Source organism: Saccopteryx leptura, chromosome 5, assembly GCF_036850995.1.
Source record: "Saccopteryx leptura isolate mSacLep1 chromosome 5, mSacLep1_pri_phased_curated, whole genome shotgun sequence".
In the NCBI taxonomy this organism is placed as follows: Eukaryota; Metazoa; Chordata; class Mammalia; order Chiroptera; family Emballonuridae; genus Saccopteryx; species Saccopteryx leptura.
The window spans coordinates 142,902,451-142,926,171 of NC_089507.1; the positions used below are offsets into that span (position 1 = coordinate 142,902,451).

The 23,721-nt window shown below is 50.2% G+C and overlaps 1 protein-coding gene across 2 annotated transcripts in view; it reads left to right on the top strand.

Annotated features, from left to right (window-relative positions):
• The window catches only part of UBE3C (ubiquitin protein ligase E3C), a 76,150-nt gene extending 53,578 nt beyond the window's left edge, over nt 1-22,572 (top strand). Inside the window, exons 19-24 of one of the 2 annotated variants that reach the window (XM_066385638.1) lie at nt 7,116-7,328; nt 13,360-13,548; nt 13,636-13,702; nt 18,541-18,671; nt 21,058-21,269; nt 21,756-22,572. In XM_066385638.1, the coding sequence (XP_066241735.1) occupies nt 7,116-7,328; nt 13,360-13,548; nt 13,636-13,702; nt 18,541-18,671; nt 21,058-21,228 (771 nt within the window). In that variant the 3' untranslated portion in view covers nt 21,229-21,269; nt 21,756-22,572. Of the gene's footprint in view, nt 1-7,115; nt 7,329-13,359; nt 13,549-13,635; nt 13,703-18,540; nt 18,672-21,057 lie in introns of both variants that reach the window. The other variant, XM_066385636.1, reaches the window with a different exon arrangement.
• The last annotated feature ends 1,149 nt before the right edge of the window (nt 22,573-23,721 follow it).

The window sequence follows — 23,721 nt, forward strand, 5'->3', positions numbered from 1 at the left end:
GTTGCACACTCACTGGTGACCTCTTGTATGTGCCCCACCAGGGATCGAACCTGCGAAACGAGCAGAGCTCCACCACAGTGAAAAAAACAGCCAGGTTAAACACAGCAAGGCTGCGAACAAGTGTGTATCCAGAGGAGGCCGGTGACCATGAGCACATGCAGAGGCTCCCTGTCACTTGTCATCAGAGACGTGGGTGTCAGAGCCACAGTGAGAAACCACGGCACCCCCACGGGCCAGGCGGGTGGAATCAGGAGACAGGTCAGCTTGGGCCCCGCTGTGGGGACAAGGGACCGTGCAGCCACTGGGGGCAGCCAACGGGCCATTCCAAGAACTGTGGAGCTGGCACCTTTTGACCCAGTCAGCATATGTCCACACGAAAACTCATAGAGAACGGTCCACAGGAGTGTTATTTATCGTGGCCATAGGCAGCAGTGACCAAGTGTGTACCATCTGATGAGTGGGTGGCTGATGGAACAAGCCCAAGACCTGCCACAGTTCGGCTGAAGTGGGACACGTGCTCAGTGCGGAAGCTGTTTGCCGCGGGTTCCCTGGTGTCTAGGCAGGGTCCTGTAGCTGCCCAGGTGGGAGGGAGGGGAGGAAGGAGGCCTGGCCGCCCGGGTGATGACTGCACAACCATCACATCTCAGTGTAGGTGGCGAGCTGTAGGCGTGTGAGTTGTACCTTAGTGAAGCTGCTACAGAAGCTGTTTCTTGGTGAGGTCATTTGGACAGAGCCAGGCAGGGTCAGAGGAGGGAGAGAGGTCAGTGTGGGGGAAGCCTGTGGGGAGGCCACCTGAAGCCAGGTGGCGCTGTCGGGGAACGGCACTCAGAGCCAGGTGACAACTGTCCTTCACCCTGTAGGACAGCCACACCCTCTCATTTCAAGGCAGGTAGTTCAACAGATTGCACAAGTCGAGAATCTTACTATCCCGTTTGGTAAAAGTGCAGTTTTTAAACCTGAAAAGTGTTTTCTTTTGATTGTCAAAAGTAGGTCCTAGTTGTGTGAGGGACCCAGGTGGACTGTTTTATATACTCCTGGTACCTCTCAGAGCAGACGTGAACCCGCTGCTCTAGGTCTCTGGTCAGCCCTGCAAGTGGGAAGCCATGGGAATGTGGGTGTATCTCATTGACGATCCCTTTTGGACATGAAGATGGGCGGTCTTCACCTTCTATAAAGATGTGGTGGGCAGGGCAGGAGGAGCCAGAGACCAGTTTCTCCTCTGAAGGGCCAGCTCTGGCTGGCCAATCATCTTTTTGTCCGGTGGGTCCATCTCTGGATATCCCATGAGGAGAAAGGGCAGGACGAGTGAACAGGGACAGCTCTCATCCTGGAGCCCTTCCCCACAGTGCTGGGGGGTGAGCACATGGCAGTCCAGCCTGTCCTGCACTCCCAGTCTCAGAGCAGAGCTCACAGGCGCCTCTCGGGAAGAGGAAGCCCCCCTGGGGAGGCTGCACCAGCACCTGGGGTATGTCGGGTCTTCCGTGGGGCTTTCCCCATAGTGCCAGGACCTGCACCTGCTTTGCCAGACCAGCAGATATTGCTGAATCAGGAACAGCGCCCAACTTTGAACTTTGTCAGTGTTTAAAGGAACATAGGGTGCCCAAATATGCCCACTGTCGGGCCTGGCCCGAGCCCCTCACAGTCCCGGGTGGTGGTCATGGTGCAGATCTTCACAAGGAGTAACAGACGGGGGTCATGTGGGCAGGGTCAGAGGAGTCAACCGGCAGGGCGTCTCTGGAGCTGGATCACCAAGGCCGCAGGTTGCAGAGAATCCGGACAGGCCTGAAATATCCCAAAAGAGAATAAAAGCTTTCTTTGCAAACGAATTTATGGACTCAAAGCTCCAGAGTGTGGAGTGGTCCCTGTCACACAGTGTGACACAATGGTCACCGAATCCGTGCTTGTTACATGGCTGGGCCCCTGTGCTCTCTGTCAACACGTGCATTAGAGACCAGGTGTGCACAGGCCCTCCGGGAGCCTGCCGTCACTATAGCCAACACACGGGTTGGGTGGCCCGGCAGCTCCCAGATGTCCGTACCAGTCAGTCTGCATACTCCTTCCCTTGTCATTTCTCTGTCCTGTAAACTCTGAGGTCAGCAGCATCTGAAATGAAGTTTTCTTCATGCTCAATTAGGGGGCCTTTAAGAAAGACATTGCTGATATAGTTTTTAGATTAAGTTATAAATGTTCACTTTGGAACCACCTGAAGATTGATAAAGGTGCATTTGAAAAGCATTATTTTTTTATTGATTCTTAATGTAGTAAATTACTGGCGTCGCTTGGCAGCAAACAGAAATGGCCGCGGTGGGCGTGCATTTGTTCTCCTGATGGTGCCACAGTTTGCATTAATTGCACTCACTTATATTAAAAGGCTTCTATGATAATTAATCCTTTTTATTTCAGATCATTTTGGCACAATTTCTAGCTTTAAACACTCATAAAAGACAGACAGTTGAAAAATCCATTACAGGTTTTTTCCATATACCTATCGGTACTTCCCGTGATGGGCGTTATTGATGGGCCCCGGGAGCCGCGTGGTCCGCTGGCTGCAGTGGAGGCCAGCATGAAAAATGCTAAGTGGATTATTTTGCATAAAAAATAGGCAGTTTTTGAAGTTGTATAATTAACCTGTGTTTAGAAAATACCTTGATTTATGCTTACATTTGTATCTCAGTTGCATACATTATGGAAATTGAATTTATAATCCATTTAGCTGATGCAATCATAGTTTTTAGTGCTATCATTTATTAGTGCTTGTATATTAAATGCTCTGAAGGTTTAAAGCTGCCTTCTGTAAAAAATTACACCTATGCATTTACATTTTATGAGTCACAGCGGGATTCTGTTTAAAATTCAGGTAGCTCAGCTCTGTTGAGCGAAGTTCGCTGGTATATTGTCACCAAATGCAGAAGTGGCAAACAATGACCTTGCGTATTGATCATCTGGTGGTCTGGTGATTTACCCCAGCAGCTTGCCTTGAAGTCCATGGCCCAGAGAAGGCTGTCCTCAGCACCTGGGGTCAGTTTGGCTGACATTGCCGAACGTTCCCCTTGGCTCTGGACTCAGTCACCCAGAAGTAGTGGGACGGACAGAGTTGCTGGTTCTGGTCTCCGCCAAGCGCACCTGAACAGTGCTCTGCATGATTGGGAGCCCTGCTCTTTCCCACCTCTCAGTGAGAAGTCCTCATTTGCCGTCTTTTCAAAAGTACCTAGGACATTGTTAGTGTTTAGGTCAGAAATCAAAGTGCAGGACTTGGGTTTTCCCGAGGTCTTAGCTGGAGGGATGCGGTAAGTCCGCAGTTGACAGGTGCGCCTGAGCTCCTTTGCCATGGCAAAGGAGCTTTTTGGGACAAGAAGCCGGTGCACTGGGGTGCTTGCTCTCAGGGCCGTGTTCACCAGCCACTTCTAGTTCCCTGCGGTCCCATCGGTGCTGGGACTGCTGCGTAGATCTCAGGGTACGTGTAAGCAATTCTGGGGCTTAGGGGCGGGAGACTCTCGTGTGTTACTTTATCGTGGTTGCTGCTGTGCTGCAACCAGGGTGTTGGTGGCACTTGCTGCTTTGCTGGGAGGTTGAGGAGCCATGCCTGTCTATCGTGGGCTCACTCACACACCTGCCTCCTCTGAGCCCCCTCATGTTACACTGATGTGTGTGGACATGGTTGGCGAGTAGCCTCTTCGGAGAGTGACTTCTGAAGGTAGTTACTGTTTCATTAAGTGCTGTTTTTAGTTCTAGATTCCGTGTGCAGTGCGATGTTCTAAAGAAGTGTGACTATCACAGCAGACCTCATGCTGTCCTAAGTCCTTTCTGTCTGTCCTTCTGGGCAAGGGTCCCTCCGTCTCGGCAAGAGTCATAGACTGTCCCCCAGACAGAGTTCATGAGACCGTGCCAGTGAGCAGCTGGGCTGGGCAGTAGGGAGTGTCTCAGGATCCCGGTAACTTCGTGTCCCCACAGCAAAGGCCATCTTACCATGGGAGACTGCACGTGGGCAAGGGGAAGGGAGTGGCTGGTGCCAAGGGCTAGCACAGTGCCTGAAACCAAGCGGCACTCGGGAACAGGAAGCTATTGTGCTTGGTAGCCATTTTGATAAAAGAGATAGTTGTGGCTTCCCAGGGAGTCCTCTGTTAAAATGGCATGCGGGTGTGTCCGGAAGCTGTGCAGCAGGGGACTGACTCCTTGTTGCCCCTGCAGCCGACACTGGGGAGCCAACTGGGTGCTGGAAAATGCACAGTGCCCACCCTCCCACCTGCTTCACTTGGGCACCTCTGGGGGTTGGCACAGCAATCCCACACTTAGTGTCACCTGGCACCACGGATCATCAGGGGTCACAAGTCACAGCCTCAGTGAGGCCCACAGGACAACCAGGACATCTGAAACTAAGCAGACTGACAGGACTAATCACTGGGGACCGAGGGACCTGAGTAGAACCTTCCTCTGCTGAGGTCCTGGGACAGAAGCATTGCATTTTGGAAATGAGAGCACAGGCTCACAGAAAGGCTTGCAGTGACTGCACATAGAGCTCTCTCTCGCTATTTATTGATTGATTTTTAGAGAGAGAGAGGAGGGGAGGATAAAAAGAAACATTAATTTGTTATTTCACTTACTAATACATTCCTGGTTGATCTTTTATGTGCCCTGACCAGGGATCAAACCCACAACCTTAGTGTATCAGGATGACACTGTAACCTGCATGTCTGGGTAAACAGGTAAAAATATAACACAAGTAAATGTGTGAAAGTAACAGTAGCCTAGATGAACCTCAGAAACAGTATATTGTGAGAAGACAGGTGTGAGAACAGTATGTACTGTGTAATCCCAGTCATGAAGGTCTGCAGGTCTGGTGGCAGAACCCATCTATGGCAATGACAGAGTGGGCTGAGCTGGGAGGGACTCGGTTTGTGGAGGGCATGCAGATGTCCGGCATCTTGAGCGGAGTGGCCATTACATAGGTGTCAAGCAGAGTAATTCATCACACCGGACTTGTAAGTCGCACTTTTTTTTTTTTTTTACTATATGCGAATTATAGTTTACTATAAATAAATGCAAAACTAATGACGCATTTAGACATAAAAGTAGACACTCGAGACTGAAAACATGGTTGATCTGGGCATCAGAAAATGTGGGTTTCAGTACCAGTTTTGCCACTTACTAAGTCATAATATCTAGATGAATGCCCCAGAGGTCTAAGGCCCGGCCTCTTCACGTTAGGGTGAGGTGGGCAGACAATTGCCTGTGGTCGGGTCCGCACCTCTGGACGTGTGGTCAGTGGGCTAAGGATGCTTTCCATTCAGCGGTTGAAAACTTCTGAAGAAGAGCAGTGTTTCTTCAATTAGAAGTGATGTAAACTCCCCTTGGGTGCCTAGCTGCCTTTGCTTGTCCTCACACTGCACCCCACTGTGTTCCAGAGGCACATGGGGGGTAAGGTGGTTAAATTGTGATACCGCCCCCTAAAGCACTCAAGCCAGGTTGAGGTCATACTGGGTGAGAATGGGTCCCCAGGCCCACTGACTGGCCTCTTGAGAGGAGAAGGGTCAGACACAGAGCAGCCACGGGATGAGGCAGGGGTTGGAGGGGTGTGGCTACAAGCCCTGTTCTCCAAAGAACACTGGCAATGCAAGGAGCTGGAAGAGTCAGGGAGGTCCTTCCCCTGAGCTTTAAGGCAGTGGTCCCCAACCCCCAGGCTGCGGACCGGTACCCGGTCCATGGGCCATTTGGTACCGGTCCACAGAGAAAGAATAAATAACTTACATTATTTCCGTTTTATTTATATTGAAGTCTGAACAATGTTTTATTTTTAAAAAATGACCAGATTCCCTAGCCCTGGCCGGTTGGCTCAGTGGTAGAGCGTCGGCCTGGCGTGCAGAAGTCCCGGGTTCAATTCCCGGCCAGGGCACACAGGAGAAGCACCCATCTGCTTCTCCACCCCTCCCCCTCTCCTTCCTCTCTGTCTCTCTCTTCCCCTCCTGCAGCCGAGGCTCCATTGGAGCAAAGATAGCCTGGGCGCTGGGGATGGCTCCTTGGCCTCTGCCCCAGGCGCTAGAGTGGCTCTGGTCGCGGCAGAGCGACACCCCGGAGGGGCAGAGCGTCGCCCCCTGGTGGGCCTGTCGGGTGGATCCCGGTCGGGTGCATGCGGGAGTCTGTCTGACTGTCTCTCCCTGTTTCTAGCTTCAGAAAAATACAAAAAAAAAAAAAAAAAAGACCAGATTCCCTTTGTTACATCCGTCTAAGACTCACTCTTGACGCTTGTCTCGGTCACGTGATACATTTATCCGTCCCACCCTAAAGGCCGGTCCGTGAAAATATTTTCTGACATTAAACAGGTCCATGGCCCAAAAAAGGTTGGGGACCACTGCTTTAAGGGACAGGCATGGCCTTGAGACACCTTGACCTTGGAGTTCTGGCCTCCAGAACTGTGAGACAGCAAGTTTCTGTGTTTTTAGACCACTCGGTTTGTGGTACGTGTTAGGGCCGCCCTGGGAAACCAATCCACCAGCAGAACAAGGAAAGGCTTGCCAGTCTCCGTCGTAGTGTGCAGGTTTGGCAGCGGTGGCCTGGCCCAGGGCAAAGCTCACCAAGCATTAGCTCCCATCCTCATCTTGATGACACAGAAAAGCTGTCCTAGGATGCTGTTACATATCCATTTGGACATACGTTGTTTGGGTGGGGGGGGTCTGGTTTTTTTGTTTGTTTGTTTGTTTTAATTTTAATCAGTTCCACAGATTTTCCCACTGTGTTCTTTTTTTTTAATTTATTCATTTTAGAGAGGAGAGAGAGAGAAAGAAGAGAGAGACAGGTGGGAGGAGCTGGAAGCATCAACTCCCATATGTGCCTTGACCAGGCAAGCCCAGGGTTTTGAACCGGCGACCTCAGCATTTCCAGGTCTATGCTTTATCCACTGCGCCACCACAGGTCAGGCAAGGGGGGGTCTGTTTTTATTTGAAAGAGAAACATCGATCTGTTCCTGCATGTGCCCTGATCAGGGATCGAACCCACAACCTTTGCATATCAGGAAGACACTAACCAGCTAAGCTACCGGCAAGGGCGCACACTGTCTATTCTTAGGAGATGTGGAAAGAATGGCTGTGAGACGCTGACCATGACCCTTGTTCCCATTTCAGGCTCTCTATGAGAACATGCTGGTGGAGCTGCCTTTCGCAGGCTTCTTCCTGTCCAAGCTGCTAGGCACCAGCGCCGACGTGGACATCCACCACCTGGCCTCGCTGGACCCAGAGGTGTACAGGAACCTGCTCTTCCTCAAGAGCTATGAGGGCGATGTGGAGGAGCTGGGCCTGAACTTCACGGTGGTGAACAATGACCTCGGGGAGGCGCAGGTGCGGACTGCTGGGCGTGCCCGCTGTTGGCACACGACAAGATCTTGTCGTCTGGGGATCTTGGAAGTCGTGTGTGTGACTGTTTCTCATGTCACTAGATTTTAACATGGTCTGCTGTGCATCTCTGACATACGTTTGGTGTCCAGGCAAACATATCTCTCACCGGAAAGGGGCATCTTTTCTGTTGTGTTGATTGACGATCTGAATCCAGCACTGGGTTTTAACTAGATAAAAACACCTGGTATAGTTTTTAAACTTGGTGATTGTTTCTCTGAATTTGTTACTATCTGGTGTCTAATCCAGGCTTTCAAAGCAGCTTCACCAGCTGCAAAGTGACTGCATGTTAGTTAAATAGGCTTGTGTCTGGTGTAGTCAACCCCCAGGAGGGAGCACGCACATTTGGCCACGGTGGACATACATGTTGAACAAGCTGGATTGGTGCCATTTTGGTTCCTTTCTTGTCCCATTACCTGTTTGTCACCAGCCCGAGGCTTTGGTTCCTCACTCATCCGTGGGGTGCTAGTGCTCTAAGCACCAGCACTGTGCTCTGCAGGGGCCTGGGCTGTTAACAGCACACCCAGGCCCTCAGGGAGGCTAGTGACACTCACACAGGATCTGGCAGGACACAGCTCCCAAGGAGGTGCTGGGGGGCTCCTCGGAGGAGGCATTCCCTGGGTAGGTGAGCAGATTTAGACGAGGCTGAAGTTCAGAGGGTGTGTCGGAAAGTGGTGGATGGATGCCGAGAAGTCTGGGCGTTAGCCTGTGGTCTGTGGAGAAACATTTGAGGCCCTGGGCTTTAGGAAGGCTTAACCCTATGCCCAGTGTCCACTGCATAGCTTGTCCACGGTCTTTCAGTGCCTTAGTGTAAGGTAGCCTAAGCAGGTGCACTTCAGACTTGGTAGGAAAGGGCACAGCAAGAATATGCATCAGCTCTTGCCAGAAGAGCCTGTGGTTCTGATTCTGGAAGTCAGAGCTGGACCTGCAAACAGCCAGGCTGTTCTGTGGTTCAGGTGGTTCCAGGAGTCAGAGACCCCGTAACTTCCATTGTAATATTGATGTTAAATTAAGTTCTATAGGTCAGTGTCCTGAGCTAAGTCAGGTTTCTGTGCATCTGAGAGGAGGTGCAGGCAGGACAGTGTGGTACCGCAGAGCCTGGCCCCACTCTCCACTGTGTCTCTGAGTCGGACCGGTCTGATTGGAATTGTACAGCATTTTCCCTTTATGATGGCTGAGGAATGCCTTGTTGCATGTGTGGGCCATGTTTGTTTATTCATCCCCCACACATACACATTAGTGTAATTTCAGGTAAACTGTGATGCATGGACATTGCTGACTAAATGCATTTCAAGTCCCTGCTTTCAGGTGGGTAAATACCTGGAAGTGGAATTGTTGGGTCCCATGGTGATTCTGTGTGTCTTTTGAGGACCTCCGCGGTTTTTTAGCTGCTGCAATAGCTGTGCCCAAGGGTCCGGTGCTTCTCCATGTACTTGTCACACCTGTGTGCTATTTCTTCTCTGTCTCTGGAGTGGGTGTGAAATCCAGCTCCCTAGGATGTCCCAGTGCTCCATGCTTCACTCCTGGGTGGCCCTCTGGAAATCTGAGGGTCTCTGTAGGCTTCCTCCCTCGACGGCAGAGCCGCAAATAGCTTCTGCACCACACTTATGTCTTCAACGCCAAGATGAAGAGCACAACTCTGGTTTGGTTGGTAGAGCATTGTCTCAGTAGGCAAACGTCGCTGGTTCGATCCAGGTCAGGGGACATACAGGAGCAGACCAGCGTTTCTCTCTGTCCCCCTTCCTCTCTCTCTAAAATCAATAAATTTGAAGAAATTCTAAATGAAAAGCACACATGAAGACCTGTACATTCTAATGTCAAAACTTGCTTGATTTTTTTAACTGATTATCTTTGTGGTACCTGAATTTTCAGTGTGTTTTTCTAGCTTTTATAAGCTACTTATTTCAGAAATAGTGTGGATTAAATCCTAAACAGGCCTGACCAGGCAGTGGCGCAGTGGATGGAGCATCGGACTGGGATGTGGAGGACCCAGGTTCGAGACCCCGAGGTTGCCAGCTTGAGCGCGGGCTCATCTGGTTTGAGCAAAGCTCACCGGCTTGAGCCCAAGGTTGCTGGCTTGAGCAAGGGGTCACTTGGTCTGCTGTAGCCCCCAGTCAAGGCACATATGAGAAATCAATCAATGAACAACTAAGGAACCGCAATGAAAAATTGATGTTTCTCATCTCTCTCCCTTTCTGTCTGTCCCTCTGTCTGACTCTCTCTGTCTCTCCCACAAGAAAAAAAAAATCCTAAGCCGGAGCAGCAAGAACAGCAGGAACAGGGCTGCCTCGGGCCCCCACCACCACCTTGTGGTCCTTGAAGCAGTTTTGGGGTCGGACCCAGCATCATAAGATAACCTCAGGATGAGGAAGGCAGACAGAACCTGTTCTCTGTTTGGTGGTAACTTAGTTGCTCTTGTTTTGTTTGCTTCCTCACCATGGAGCTGAATTTAAAGGAGGGCCTGTGACAGTCCTAGGGATATTTTGAGCACACATGGTGATGCTGCTCCCCCTGGTGGCAATGAACCAGGAACTGGGAGCGCAGGGTCCCCCAGAGGGAGGCCTTTGCTAATGGGAGTGTTTCCATTTCTCTCCTGACGCAGACGATAATGGCAAGCTGTCCAGGGTGTCAAGAGTTCCATTAAAGCGCCCTGGTAATACTGGAATCTGTTAAAAGCAAAAGTGTGACGTTAAGATGTTCCAATTACTCATGGAAATCCCCACTGAGTAAAGAGATTACAGATGATAATGCATAAGAATAATTATACTAAAGAGTCTAATTGGAAAATTTAAGAAAGTCACTGGTAAAGTACCTAATTTGCGGGGGTTCTTACAGATTTCTGTAGAAAGAGATGTGAAAATGTAGTCCTCTGTGCAGGTTTCAGTTGATAAAATACCAAGATTTAGAGATCTGTAATATGCAAATGCTTCATCGTGTTGGCAGGTTCTGAGAGTTAATCTTTCCTTTTAAAGTAATGGTTTTGCTCTCAACTTTGTTTTCTTCAATGTAATCAATATGGCTGTTTGTTAGCCTCCTTAAAGAAAGAATGTGAAATGTTAGACCACTGATTTGTATATACCTCTCCCCTGGGGAAGTGCTTGGGGTGGACCGTGGACCTGTAAGCATCCACCTGCTACGTAGGGCAGCACTGGAGCTGAGTCAGGAAAATGTTCTACCACTGCTTCGCCCTGTGACCTTGAGCCTATCAGACGCCCCTCCTCGAGATCCGGGCAGAGAGGCTGCTCTGGGGAGGGTGCACCCCGTCAGTGGTGGGAGAGCTCAGTGCCTTCTGAGCCCCACGCTGTATGTGAGGCTGTGGTGGTCCTTACAGATGCAGGCACCCCACAAAGCGGGCATCTTGGGACAGGTTGGACATGATTTTTTTTTTTTCCGAAGTTGGAAACGGGGAGACAGTCAGACTCCCGCATGCGCCCGACCAGAATCCACCGGGCATGCCCACCAGGGAGCGATGCTCTGCCCATTTGGGGCATCACTGTGTTGCGACCAGAGCCACTCTAGTGCCTGAGGCAGAGACCATGGAGCCATCCCCAGCGCCCGGGCCATCTTTGCTCCAATGGAGCCTTGGCTGCGGGAGGGGAAGAGAGAGACAGAGAGGAAGGAGAGGGGGAGGGGTGGAGAAGCAGATGGGTGCCTCTCCTGTGTGCCCTGGCTGGGAATCGAACCCGGGACTTCTGCACGCCAGGCCGACGCTCTACCACTGAGCCAACCGGCCAGGGCCTGGACATGATTTTAAACTGATGAAGTTGTTTTAGCTCTGTGTAGCCTGAGAGTAGTTTAAATTACTGAGTGTGCCTGACCTGTGGTGGCACAGTGGATAAAGCATTAACCTGGAAATGCTGAGGTCGCCGGTTTGAAACCCTGGGCTTGCCTGGTCAAGGCACATATGGGAGTTGATGCTTGCTGCTCCTCCCCCCGTCTCTCTCTCTCTCTCTCTCTCTCTCTCTCTCTTTCTGTCTCTCTCTCCTCTCTAAAATGAATAAATAAAATTTAAAAAAAAGAGCATAAAAAAAAAAAATTACTGAGTGTGACCACATTAGAGTTCCTAAAAATGTCTGTGCTGTCTGATGGGGCGGTGTCCTTTGTCTTTGGGATCAGCTTCTGTTACCTGCCCTTAATTCACTAACGGGAGGGCGGTATCTCAGATGCTGAAAGAGCTTCCAGCCAGCGGCTGACCGATGGCCTGTCAGCAGAGAGCAGGCCCGGCGAGCTGGTCAGCACCAAGCACGAATCAGTGAGAGGTGAGGAGTCATCTGGAATGTGCAATGTGGAGGGGAATCTGACGAAGCTACATCACTTCATAACACAGGGCAGTCGCATGACACAGACTTGGGTCACTCAAGGGAAGCTGTCCAGCAGGTGTCAAAACAGCCTTTCTCTGAGGTGGGGAGGTGGGCTGCAGCCATGGACCAGAGGGAATGGTGTCGTCTTTGTCACCTGGGATGCAGCGGCCTCCAAGAGGGTGAAAGGCTCCGGCTGCAGAGGGATTAGAGGTTCTCCTCGTCCCCAGTGTTAGCATCTCTGTGTTCTCACCACCAAAGTCTGCCACCTCCGCTGGGGGCACTGGCTATGGTCTCACTCTGGAGGGCCTGCACCCACTTAGCTTGGATTTATTGTACGTTTCTTCATCCTTGGCATAGATTGCATCATTCACATGCATCAGGAATGCATTTCTTGTCCTGGCTGGGTAGCTTGCTTAGTTAGAGCATCGTCCCGAAGCACAGAGGTCGCTGGTTCAATCCCCAGTCAGGGTACCTACAGGAACAGATTGATGTTCCTCTCTTTGTCTTTCCCTTGCTCTCATTGAAATCAATCAATAAAAATTTTCATTTCTTTTGTTTAAGTACTAGTAAATAAGGAATTTGAGCATACAGTCTTGGGCCTGGCCTATGGTGGTGCAGTGGATGGGGAATCAACCAGGAACACTGAGGTCACCAGTCCAGGACCTCAGGCTCACCTGGTCAAGGCATATACAAGAAAAGCTGCTGTGGGTTGGTTTTCCCACTCCCCATCCCCACTACCTGTGTGTGTGTGTGTGTGTGTGTGTGTGTGTGTGTGTGTGTCTCTCTCTCCGTCCCTCCCTCTCCCCCCCCCCTCAGATCAATAAGTAAAATAGTAAAAGAAGAAAGAGAAAAGATACAGTCTTGGAAATTAGGCTTCAGTGTTCAGAGCTATCGACGCTGTTTTGTCAATCAGCTTTGTTTGTATGATCTTATGTCATCACAAGTTCAAGGTCGGCAAAGCAGCGTCACCATTTTATTAATGACAAGAAGCTGGGAGTAGATAACCTGTGTGTGGCCGACAGGTAGAAGTGAGGAGGGGGAACCAGAACCCGGCAGCTCTGTGGACCCCGGCTATTTGTCCTGCTGCCCGTGTGATGCCTCCGAGCTCTTTCTGACCGCGCGCTGGGCCTGCTGGTTCTGTGAACATGCTTGTGCAGTGCTGAGAAGCTATTCTTTCTCGTTCTGTTCATGTGTGTAGAAATGGAAGTTTGGTTATCTCTGTTCCCACCACCCTCCCCACCATGTTTCAGCCACAGCAGTACTGACACTCAGAAAGGCAAGGAGATGTGTGTGCCATGTCTCCACGCCAGGGGCATCGTCCTCTCACCACAGCCTGAGTCCTGCAGCTGTGTTTTCCCAGAATGAGTCCCCTCGAATTCTGGGGGCCACGAGACTCCTGTCCTGGCCATGTGTGGTCTCTAATTCTTGAAATGAAAGCCTGCAATAGCCCCAGCGTGGTGTGTGAGCTCTGTGGGGAGCAGGTGCGTGGTGGCTGTGGCAGGGACAGGAGCTCTGGGGAGCGCGCTCATGCGTGCTGGCATGCTATGTGCCGCTCACGGCTTAGGTCCTCGCTCAGAAAGCAGCACAGTCTGGTTTACATGAGAGGATTCTTCCTGGCTTCTGTTTACCCTGTAATCCTATGGAGAGTGTTAAGACCCTTGTTTTAACATTCACAGGTGGTTGAACTGAAATGTGGGGGAAAGGACATCCCCGTCACCAGCGCGAACCGGATCGCGTACATCCACCTGGTGGCTGACTACCGGCTGAACAGACAGATCCGCCAGCACTGCCTGGCCTTCCGGCAGGGCCTGGCCAACGTCGTCAACCTTGAGTGGCTGCGCATGTTTGACCAGCAGGAGATTCAGGTCCGGCACTGTGGGCATTTGTGTCAGGACAGGGCAGAGCTTTCTGCAGACCTGTCTCCGGTCTTATGAATTAAATTCTGTTTTTAGGTACTGATTTCTGGTGCCCAAGTTCCCATAAGCCTGGAGGACCTGAAGTCCTTCACAAACTATTCAGGTAGGTTACTGCTCCTGCTACCTTATTCCTGAGAACGTTACCGATGACCATATTCCCTCAGTGATTTCTAATGCACGTTTTTAACCTGTGGGTTAAAACCCTGAGTGTGTGATAAAGACCTCACTAAACTCTTTGCTCTTCTTTTGCTTTTTAAATTTTTATTGCTTTCGGGGGGCGAGGGAGAGGGAGAGAGGGAAACATCAACATGTTCCACTTATCAATGCATTCACTGGTTGATTATGTGTGCCCTGACTGGGGGTCGAACCTACAACCTTGGCATGCCGGAATGATCTTCTAATCTAACCAGCTGACCTACCTGGTTTGATTACATTAAATTTTAAGTGCTTCTGCTTCTCAGGAAAATGAAAAACCAAAAAACAGATACACAGGTGGTCACTGGCACATAGAAATATGCTCAGCAACATTTGTTCATCATAAGAGAAATAAATTAAAACCATAATGAGCTTTTTTTTTTTTTTTTTTTTTTAATTTTTGACAGAGTGGGACTGATAGGGATTGACAGGAAAGGAGAGAGGTAAGAAGCATCAATTCTTCGTTGCGGCTCCTTAGTTGTTCATTGATTGCTTATTCATATGTGCCTTGGCTGGTGAGCTGCAACAGAACAAATGACCCCTTGATCAAGCCAGCGACCTTGGGCTCAAACCAGTGACCATGGGGTCATGTCCATGATCCCATGCTCAAGGAAGTGACCATACAGTCAAGCTGGTGAACCTGAGCTCAAGCCAGAGGAGCCCGCGCTCAAGCTGGTGACCTTGGGGTTTCGAACCTGGGTCCTCAGCATCCAACATCAACGCTCTATCCACTGTGCCACTGCCTGGTCAGGCATGCAATATTTATTTCTTAAAACCAAGAAAACTTGCCTGACCAGGAGGTAGCACAATGGATAGAGCAGCAGATTGGGATGTGGAGGACCCAGGTTCAAGACCCCGAGGTCACCAGCTTGAGCCCAAGGTCGCTGGCTCGAGCAAGGGGTCACTCGGTCTACTGTAGTCCCCCCCTCCCCCATCAAGGCACATGTGAGAAATCAATCAATGAACAACTAAGGAACCGCAACGAAGAATTGATGTTTCTTGCCTAAACAGGCAGTGGCGCAGTGGATAGAGCATTGGACTGGGATGTGGAGGACCCAGGTTCAAGACCCCAAGGTCGCCAGCTTAAGCACGGTCTCATCTGGTTTGAGCAAAACTCACCAGCTTGGACCCAAGGTCACTGGCTCAAGCAAGGGGTTACTTGGTCTGCTGTAGCCCCACGGTCAAGGCACATATGAGAAAGCAATCAATGAACAACTAAGGTCTCGCAACGAAAAACTGATGATTGATGCTTCTCATCTTTCTCCGTTTCTGTCTGTCTGTCTCTTACCTATTCCTCTTTCTGACTCTCTGTCTCTGTTAAAAAAAAAACACTTTATGTCCTTTTCAGCTTTATCAAAGGGTACTTGGTCGATTACAGTTAATGAAATCACAGGTGAGCTTTCTCCATGTAGTCTTCTCCTAAATATTTTGGAATGTGTATTTCTTTTAGATAATGTTTCAGCTGTAAGAGCACATCCTGTGCAGGACTTCCAGCTGTGGCCATGTGAGGAGAGGGTGGGAAGGTCTCTCTCTTCAAAGATCAGTATTGGCCTGATAGCAAAGGGAGACGAAAGACACAAGAGAGGAGATTCTAGGTAACATCCCTTATGACCATATGTGCAAAAATCCTCAGAATATTAGCAAACTGAACCCAGCAGCACCTACAAATGATTAAGTCAAGCAGTATTTATCCCATGAATACAGCTTTTGAGCATGTAAGTCTCTCCTCCCATTCACGATAAAATTCTCAAGCCGTGGCTGGATAGCTTGGTTGGTACAAGCGTCATTCAAATACACAAAGGTTGCAGGTTTGATCCCGGGTCAGAGCACATACAGGAATCAACCAGTGAATGTATAGATAAGTGGAACCACACATCAGTGTTTCTCTCTCTCTTACTCTCTTTCTCTCCCCCTCCCTTGCTAATAAAAATAAATTAAATAAAAATTAGAAGTTAGGACCCTGGCCGGTTGGCTCAGTGATAGAGCATCGGCCCAGCATGTGGAAGTCCTAGGTTCAGTTCCCGGCCAGGGCACACAGGAGAAGCGCCCATCTGCTTCTCCACCCTTCCTCTTCTCCTTCCTCTCTATATCTCTTCCCCTCCCACAGCCAAGGCTCCATGGAAGCAAAGTTGGCCTGGGTGCTGAGGATGGCTCTGTGGCCTCCACCTCAGGCGCTAGAATGGCTCTGGCCTCAATGGAGCAGCAGCCCCAAATGAGCAGAGCATCGCCCCGTGGTGGGCATGCCAGGTGGATCCTGGTCAGGCACATGCAGGAATCTGTCTGATTGCCTCCCAGCTTCTAACCTCAGAAAAATACAAAAACAAAAAACAACTTATAAGCTAGGAACGGAAGGGGTCTTCCTAAACTGATACAGGACACCTGTGAGAAATTCACAGGTAACATCATGCTGAATGCTGAAAGCCTCAATGCCCTCCACCTCAGGCAAAGATGTTTGCTTCTGTGATTTTTATCCAGCATTGTGCTGGGGTTTCTAGCTAGTGTAGTAAGGTGATAGAGGTAGACTGGAGGGCATGTAAGAGGGAGGGAGGGAAGGAAGAAAGGGGGAGGAAACATCCACTTTGAGAAAAAAAGTAAAAAATAAAATTCTACATGGATAACATAACCAAAAAAGAAAAAATACTGGAATAAACAGTTTCAGGCCTGGTTGGGGGGCTCAGTTGATTAGCATGTTGTCCCAATATGCTAAGGGTTGTGGGTTGGTTCCCATCAGGGCACATACAGGAATCAACCAATGAACTCATAAATAAGTGGAACAACAAATCAAAGCTTCCCTCTCTTTCTCTCAGATCAATAAAGAAATGGAATTTAGTCCTGGCTGGATAGCTTGGCTGGTTAAAGCATCATCCCAAAGCACAGAGGTTGCTGGTTTGATCCCCGGTCAGGGCACATATAGGAACAGAGCTGTGTCGTGTGTCCGTCCCCCCCCCCCCGCCCCCCGCCTCACTAAAATCAATAGAATTTTTAAAAAGAAATGGAATTTAAATACATATTCCAACATGATGAACCTTTGAACACATTATACTAAGAGAAATATGCCATGTACACACAAAAGGACAGGCTGTAGGATTCCCCCCCGTATGAACCACCTAGAAGAGGCAAACTCCTAGACACTTGCAGGGGTTATAGGTTGCCAGGGGCTGGGCAGTCACTGGTTAGGAACAGCAGTAGTGGGTGCTCAGCAGTGTGGGTATCGTTAATGCCACTGAACTCTACATCTAAAAGTGGTTTAAATGACACATTTTATGTTACATGTTTTACCACAAGTTTTTTGTTTGTTTTTTGAAGTTAGAAGTGGGGAGGCAGTCAGACTCCCACATGCACCCGACCAGGATCCACCCGGCATGCTCACCAAGGGGCGATGCTCTGCCCATCTGGAGTGTTGCTGTGCTGCAACTGGAGTCATTCTAGCACCTGAGGCAGAGGCCATAGAGCCATCCTCAGTGCCCAGGCCAACTTTGCTCCAATGGAGCCTTGGCTGCAGGAGGGGAAGAGAGACAGAGAAAAAGGAGAGGGGGAGAGGTGGAGAAGCAAATAGTCACTTCCTGGTCAGGAATCAAACTCAGGACTTCCAGTAGCCAGGCCGATGCTCTACCACTGAGCCAACCAGCCAGGGCTACTACAAGTTTTAAGCTGTGTAACCACCCTTCACACTTGCTGTGTTGAGTGCTGTTTGCCAGGCTCTCCTCCCAGGGGACCTGGAGACAGTGTTGGGACTGAGTCGTGGCGGAAGCTTCTGAGCTTGTGACCACCGCAAATAGGTGGAGCGTCTATGGGGCACACATGGACTTTCTGAGGAAACGCAGGTGTCCTAAACTGGATTATGGGGATGGCTGCAGGGTCTATAAATTCACTAAAATAATTCATTTATGTAAATATATTTACACGTATATATGTATGTGTGTTTGTGTATCTCCCTCTTCTGTAATTCATGTTGCTCTAAACTTGAACTCTCCTGTTTATATGAAGGCAAGTAATACTTAAGGTCACATTGTCCCCACGTTTCAAAAAATGAAATCAGTCCAGCCTTCCCTTTGCCAAGAAATTGTCTTGGGTTGTTTGCATTACCCTGTCTGCACAGAAAGCTTATACCTTTAGTGATCTTAGCTATTCCAGTAAATAGGTTTAAAATATTATCATACTCATTTTGGTGCCAATTAATGCACTTAAGATAGTTTATTGATGTTATGTCTGTGGTGTATTAACAATGAGGGAACAATATAAAGCAATTATTTCGGTTTTAGGAAGCACTTAAGCAGATTAAAAGCTGTAAGCAGCAGTTATTACACTTAGAACAGTGGCCTCACATCAGGCACAAGGGCGTGGAGGCGGAGGGACGCCCTCTGCTGAGGGTGGATGCCCCCCTGCCCTTTCAGCGGTGTGGCCATGTGGGCCCTGACATGGTGGGTCTGCACCTCAGCGGGGTCGGCGTTTATGCCCAGCAGAGCTCCTGCAGCTGGGACCTTTTTTGCTGCTGGGTGTCCCCTTTCTGGCCTGTGGTACGCTGACCCCTCCAAAGGTTGTGTCCCCTCTGAACTTGCCCGTCACCCCCAGGGACCAAGTGAGTAAGAGGTTACTTACTTTTTGGTTAGAGGTGGCTGTCAGCGTGAGTGACCGCTCATTCCCTGTGATGAAGACACGTCGCCCTCATATGCGGTGCTCACAGCTGTCTGGAGAGTCCACGTCTGGACGTGGCGCGCTTTCAGTAAAATGTGTTTGTTTTGGCAGGAGGCTATTCTGCCGACCACCCTGTGATCAGAGCCTTCTGGCGAGTTGTGGAGGGGTTCACGGACGAGGAGAAGCGCAAACTGCTCAAGTTTGTCACCAGCTGCTCCCGACCTCCCCTCCTGGGGTTCAAGGTATGTTTGTGCATTTGCTTTAAAACCCCTGTCCCTAGGAAAGGCAGCAGCTGCCACATGGGCTCTGTGCAACAGCGGGCGCTTCGTGTCCAGGGAGGCAGTGCCGGGGGGCGTGGTTGTGTGGCTGCAGGTCCCCCCTTGGTACTGGGTTTCTCACGTCATGGGCACAGGGTCTCAGCCACACCCACTGGGCATCATCTGCAGCCTAGCCCTGCTTCCTTCGTTGTCCTCCTGTGTTCGTGGCTGCCCCATTGGTGGGATGGCATGAGCTGTGACACCTGCAGGCACGCTGGGTCCGCTGAGCTGGCAGTGATGTCACTTCCTGTGTCCCCAGGCTGTCTGCGTCAAAGGCCATTTTTACCCAGGCTAAGGGAGACACGCTATAAATGGTGACAGGGAGTGTTTGGGAATGGTGTGTGAGCAGAGTATTTCTTCCTGGTTGTTTGCTGTATTTATTTTGATACCTGGCCTGATTGTACCATTTCAAGTAGGAAAGTTGTAGGAACTGGGTGGAGACGCCATCCCCACCACCACTTGTGAACACTCACGACAGTGGCTTTATCATTCATGTGTTCCTCTGCTGAGCCATCTGAGGCTGTTGGGAAATCATCTCCCCTGCATGTGTCCTAAAACAAACGCTCTCCAAGCATGCTGCCTGCTGGTCCTCACGTGTGTCCTGGCCCTACAGCCTCTACATGCAACCCAGGGACTGGGCAGGACTTGGACTGGGGGGGGCGGTGGCTGGAGACTTGGGCGCAGGCAGAGCAGGTGCGACATGCAGACACGACCAAGGGCTGACTGAAGGGTCAGGGAGTCCTTTGTCATCCAGCGAGATGAACAGTCGTCAACAAACTGCACTGAGATTGCAGTGCTACCAGGACATTCTATCAGTGGAGCTCAGTGTCAGACCGGGCTTCTAGTATCTCCAGTTATACCACACCAAACCTGCAAGTAAGAAAGTTAGGCAAACTTCAGGCACAGAGGTTTCTGCTGGCTCCTGGTCATTCAGTGCCACAGTTGGTGAGAGGGCCGGTGTGGCTCCCACGCAGCCAGCGCCTGGCGAGTGGTGATGGGTTCCCCGGGCGGTCATGGGCCATGCCCCCAATCGAGTGTTACTGCACCAGGAAAAATACCTTTTTGGAAGCCATGCAACAGTCTTTCTACTTAGATTTTTTTCAATGAGCTAAAATATATTAAATGTGAAATTTCAGAGTTTGCAAAGGTTTTAGCAGTTTTCAGACGTTAGGCTTCAGATTTGGAAAAATTACCTGTTGTTGATGCTGCCCAGTGAGCCGAGTGCCTGTGGGAGACGCAGAGCTTGGATGCGGGGCTGTCCCACCCAAGTCCTAGAAACAGGAGGCCACTGCCTGATCTGATCGCAGCGCTCCTTACCACCAGATTACTGGAGAAGAATAACATCTGCGAAAGCTAATTAAAGTTTAATATGTTTAATGAATGTGATTGTTACAGACAAAAAAATCATTAAAGCGCTGTAGAAAATTGTTCAGTTGCCATCAGACTACATAATAAATTGAAGATTTTTCTCACTCTGAATTAATGCAAATTCCCTTTGCACTCTCTTTATGCATGAAATGGTGCCCTTGACTCAGATTTCAGTGAAGAACTTCATTTTTCGTACTTTTAAGACTGCTAGTAAGAGATTCAATTAGCATTAGGAAGGAAACGCTAAACTGTGGCATTTAACTGGAAAATATATTTCAGGCTCTCACTGACCCAGTCGCTGGATTGTTTACCCAGTTCACACGGACTGCACTGTGGCAGAGCCGTGGTGCTTTTATTTTTTACCTCAAGCATTTGAGAAATTGTTGTCCTCGGTGTACTTAGAATGCTGACTAATAATAAAGGCAATAAGCGTTCTTTCTGTTTCTCTTTTGGTTCCTGGTCTAACACTTTTATGAAACATTCAAAGTAACATTCGCTGTGGTGATTAGAAGAAAGGACAGTGTGGGTTTTAGCCCAAGGCAGCTGCCACCTACATTGTTTGTGAGAAGGCTGATTTAGCAAGGAGCGCCCCGAGGTCTGTAGTGAGGAGCCTGTGCACCTCCATGCTCGGCACTCCTTGGCTGTGCACCTGCTCAGCTGCCCGCTTCGCAAAACTTGGATTTCACCAACAAGGATGTGGAGCCCGGGGCCGCTGTGGGGCTGCTGCAGCCGGGCTGCCTGTCCTGCATGGTGGTGTGGTGCATGATCCCAGGCGTCCCTGTCAGAGCAGGGGTGTGGCGGCAGCTTTGTGTCTGGTTTCCACACCCTAGTGAGCAGGTCCTCTGTGGGCGTGTGTCCATGCCAATATACGGCACCGCCTGTACCGCCAGAGCAGCGTCTCGTGCTGGGTTTCCACACAAGCTGAGCTGATGCTGTCTTTCAGGAGCTATATCCCGCCTTCTGCATCCACAATGGTGGCTCCGACCTCGAGCGGCTGCCCACAGCCAGCACCTGCATGAACCTGCTGAAACTCCCCGAGTTCCACGACGAGGCGCTGCTGCGGAGCAAGCTGCTGTACGCCATCGAGTGTGCGGCCGGCTTTGAGCTCAGCTGAGCGCGGCTGGGCCTGACCTCGCAGAGACCACGCGGCCTGGCGTAAGTAGCTCCTCCCAGGCCACGAGGACGCTCAGGCTGCCCCCTCCCCAGCTCTCCTGCGCCCCTGTCACCCTCTTCATTTCTGATGACTTAAGTCATGGTCACTTATTTAGATGGACATTGCTTTTCCAGTAACTTAAAAATAACAAAGGTATGTGCCACGAGGCTGACTTAGTGATTTTGCCAAGAAGAGCACAGTTATAAGATGAGTGGCAACTCAGAGACGTTAACCAAAGATGAACTTTGGCTTTGCTAATGGGTTCTGGGCCTCCTGGGTGAGGGTGCCCTGGGCAGGGGGTGCCCTGGGTGGGGGTGCTCTGGGCGGGGCTCCTGGTGCTGTTGCCAGATCCGGCTGGCACTGGTCTGCGGAGACGGGGTTGGGAGCGGGGTGCTGACACTCAGGGCCACTGCTTCTCGTGTGGTTGAACTGTTTACAAGCCTGATTGTTCAAACTAAAAGCATTTTTTCCTGCTGCCTTTTCCCAAGGTGGTGAGGTTTGGAGAAGAGATCCAGGAGAGTATTTTATTTGTGCTTTCTAAGCCACATCTCCCAGATGGGACACGCATGCTGATTGTGGGTTTCCATCAGTCTGCAGTGGTTTGGGTGGTTCTGTGGGGGGTGCACGAGGCGGGTTTTTATTCCTCTCCACTGGGCACCTGGAAGCTTCAGGAGAGGGGCCTCTGTCCTGTTCCCACGGCGTGTGCAACCCACTACCGATGGCAGTTTGGGAGCATGGACGCTGAGATGGATCCAGTCACTTGAACCAAAGTGGCGGCTGCACCTTCGCCCTGCACCCCCCCTCTGGGCCAGCCGTCACCTCCCTGGATGTCAGGGTGACCCACCACGCTTCCACACCCCCTGCTTCCTCAACGGTGCTGCTTTGAAGGAAACAGGACAGCCCCCAAATGTGTGTCCGGGGGAGGAGTGTTGGTGATTCCCGTGTAATAGGCACTTTATCAAGACCTGACTTGTTGCTGGGTGACTTCAGCCTCTGGTAGTGGAGAGTGTGCTGGTGCCTCAGCGGCCCAGAGAGCAGGACCACTTGCTGACGCTGGGCTAGGAGCCCCTCCTCATCGGCGCAGCCGCTACTGGGGCTCCGGGCTTTCCGGTCCCTTGAATTGACCAGATTAGCAATATCCTTTTAAATCCGGGGGACTGAATGACACTTTTAAGACAATGACCATTATCAAAACGAATGTATAATTTCTTAATTGGAATAATAAATTGTGTTAAATGCTATTTGTAGTCTTGATACACAGAAATAAAGTAATTAGGGTTTGTCCTTGGTCTTATTTTTACTTGAGGCGGTTTTATGTTGAATGTTCTGTATCTTCTTTACTTACTAGGTAATTTATATATTTTATTAGTATTCTGGAAAAATCTGGGACTGAAGAGGATGGGTAATTAAATTACATTTAATTTGTTTTTTTCTCAGCTATTCTGAGCTTATTTATTTATCTGTTGTTCCTAATGGCTAAATTTGCATTAATTTTTTTTTCCCCGAGGTTGTGTTGGAGTCATGCCCCCAACTCATGGTGACCATTTCTCTTCTGTTCTATGAAATCACAGCTTGTGAACGTTACCGGGGTTTATCACAGGCTTTTCCTGTTGCCAGTCAGTGTCTATGTAGGAAGCGGTGGCACCTGTCACCTGGGGTGCACAGTGCGAGGTTGGAGCAACTGCCCCATGGCCCCTCTCCATGTGTTGGGAGGTGTCCAAGCAGGTGGTAAGGCCGGGACTCCAGGGCCTGACAGTCAACTCCCTGAGGGCCTTGTCTGGCTGTGTTTGGCATCATACCATTGAGAACAGGTGTACCTGAAGGAAGATTCTCCTTTCTTGGCCTTTTTGTTAACTATTTTCTATGTCCTATTCTACTTTCTGGGTTTGTTTCTTTTAGCAAGAGAGACAGAGAGAGGGACAGACATGCAGGAAGGGCGAGAGAGGAGAAGCATCAATTCTTTGTTGCAGCACCTTAGTTATTCATTGATTGCTTTCTCATATGTGCCTTGACTGGGGGAGGGGGGGCTACAGCAAAACCAGTGACCCCTTGCTCGAGCCAGTGACCTTGGGCTCAAGCCAGCAACCATGGGGTCATGTCTTTGATCCCATGCTCCGACCAGCGACCCCGTACTCAAACTGGTAAGCTCCTGCTCAAGCCAGTGACCTCAAGGGTTTTGAACCTGAGTCCTCTGCGTCCCAGTTTGATGCTCTATCCACTGTGCCACTGCCTGCCTGGTCAGGCTCTACTTTATTTTTGTTGCTGGCAATTTTGTGCTCACACCTAAACACACAGTTGCAGGGGCAGTTACTCAAGACACTCTCACAAACTGTTACCTTCATGTGGATTTCTGCTGGGTGTTCTGGGAATGCTCATCCAGGCAGCATTGTATGACCAGGTGCTGACCCAGCACAGGGGCACGCTCTTGCCCGCTGGCCCTGGTGCAGTGGGTGA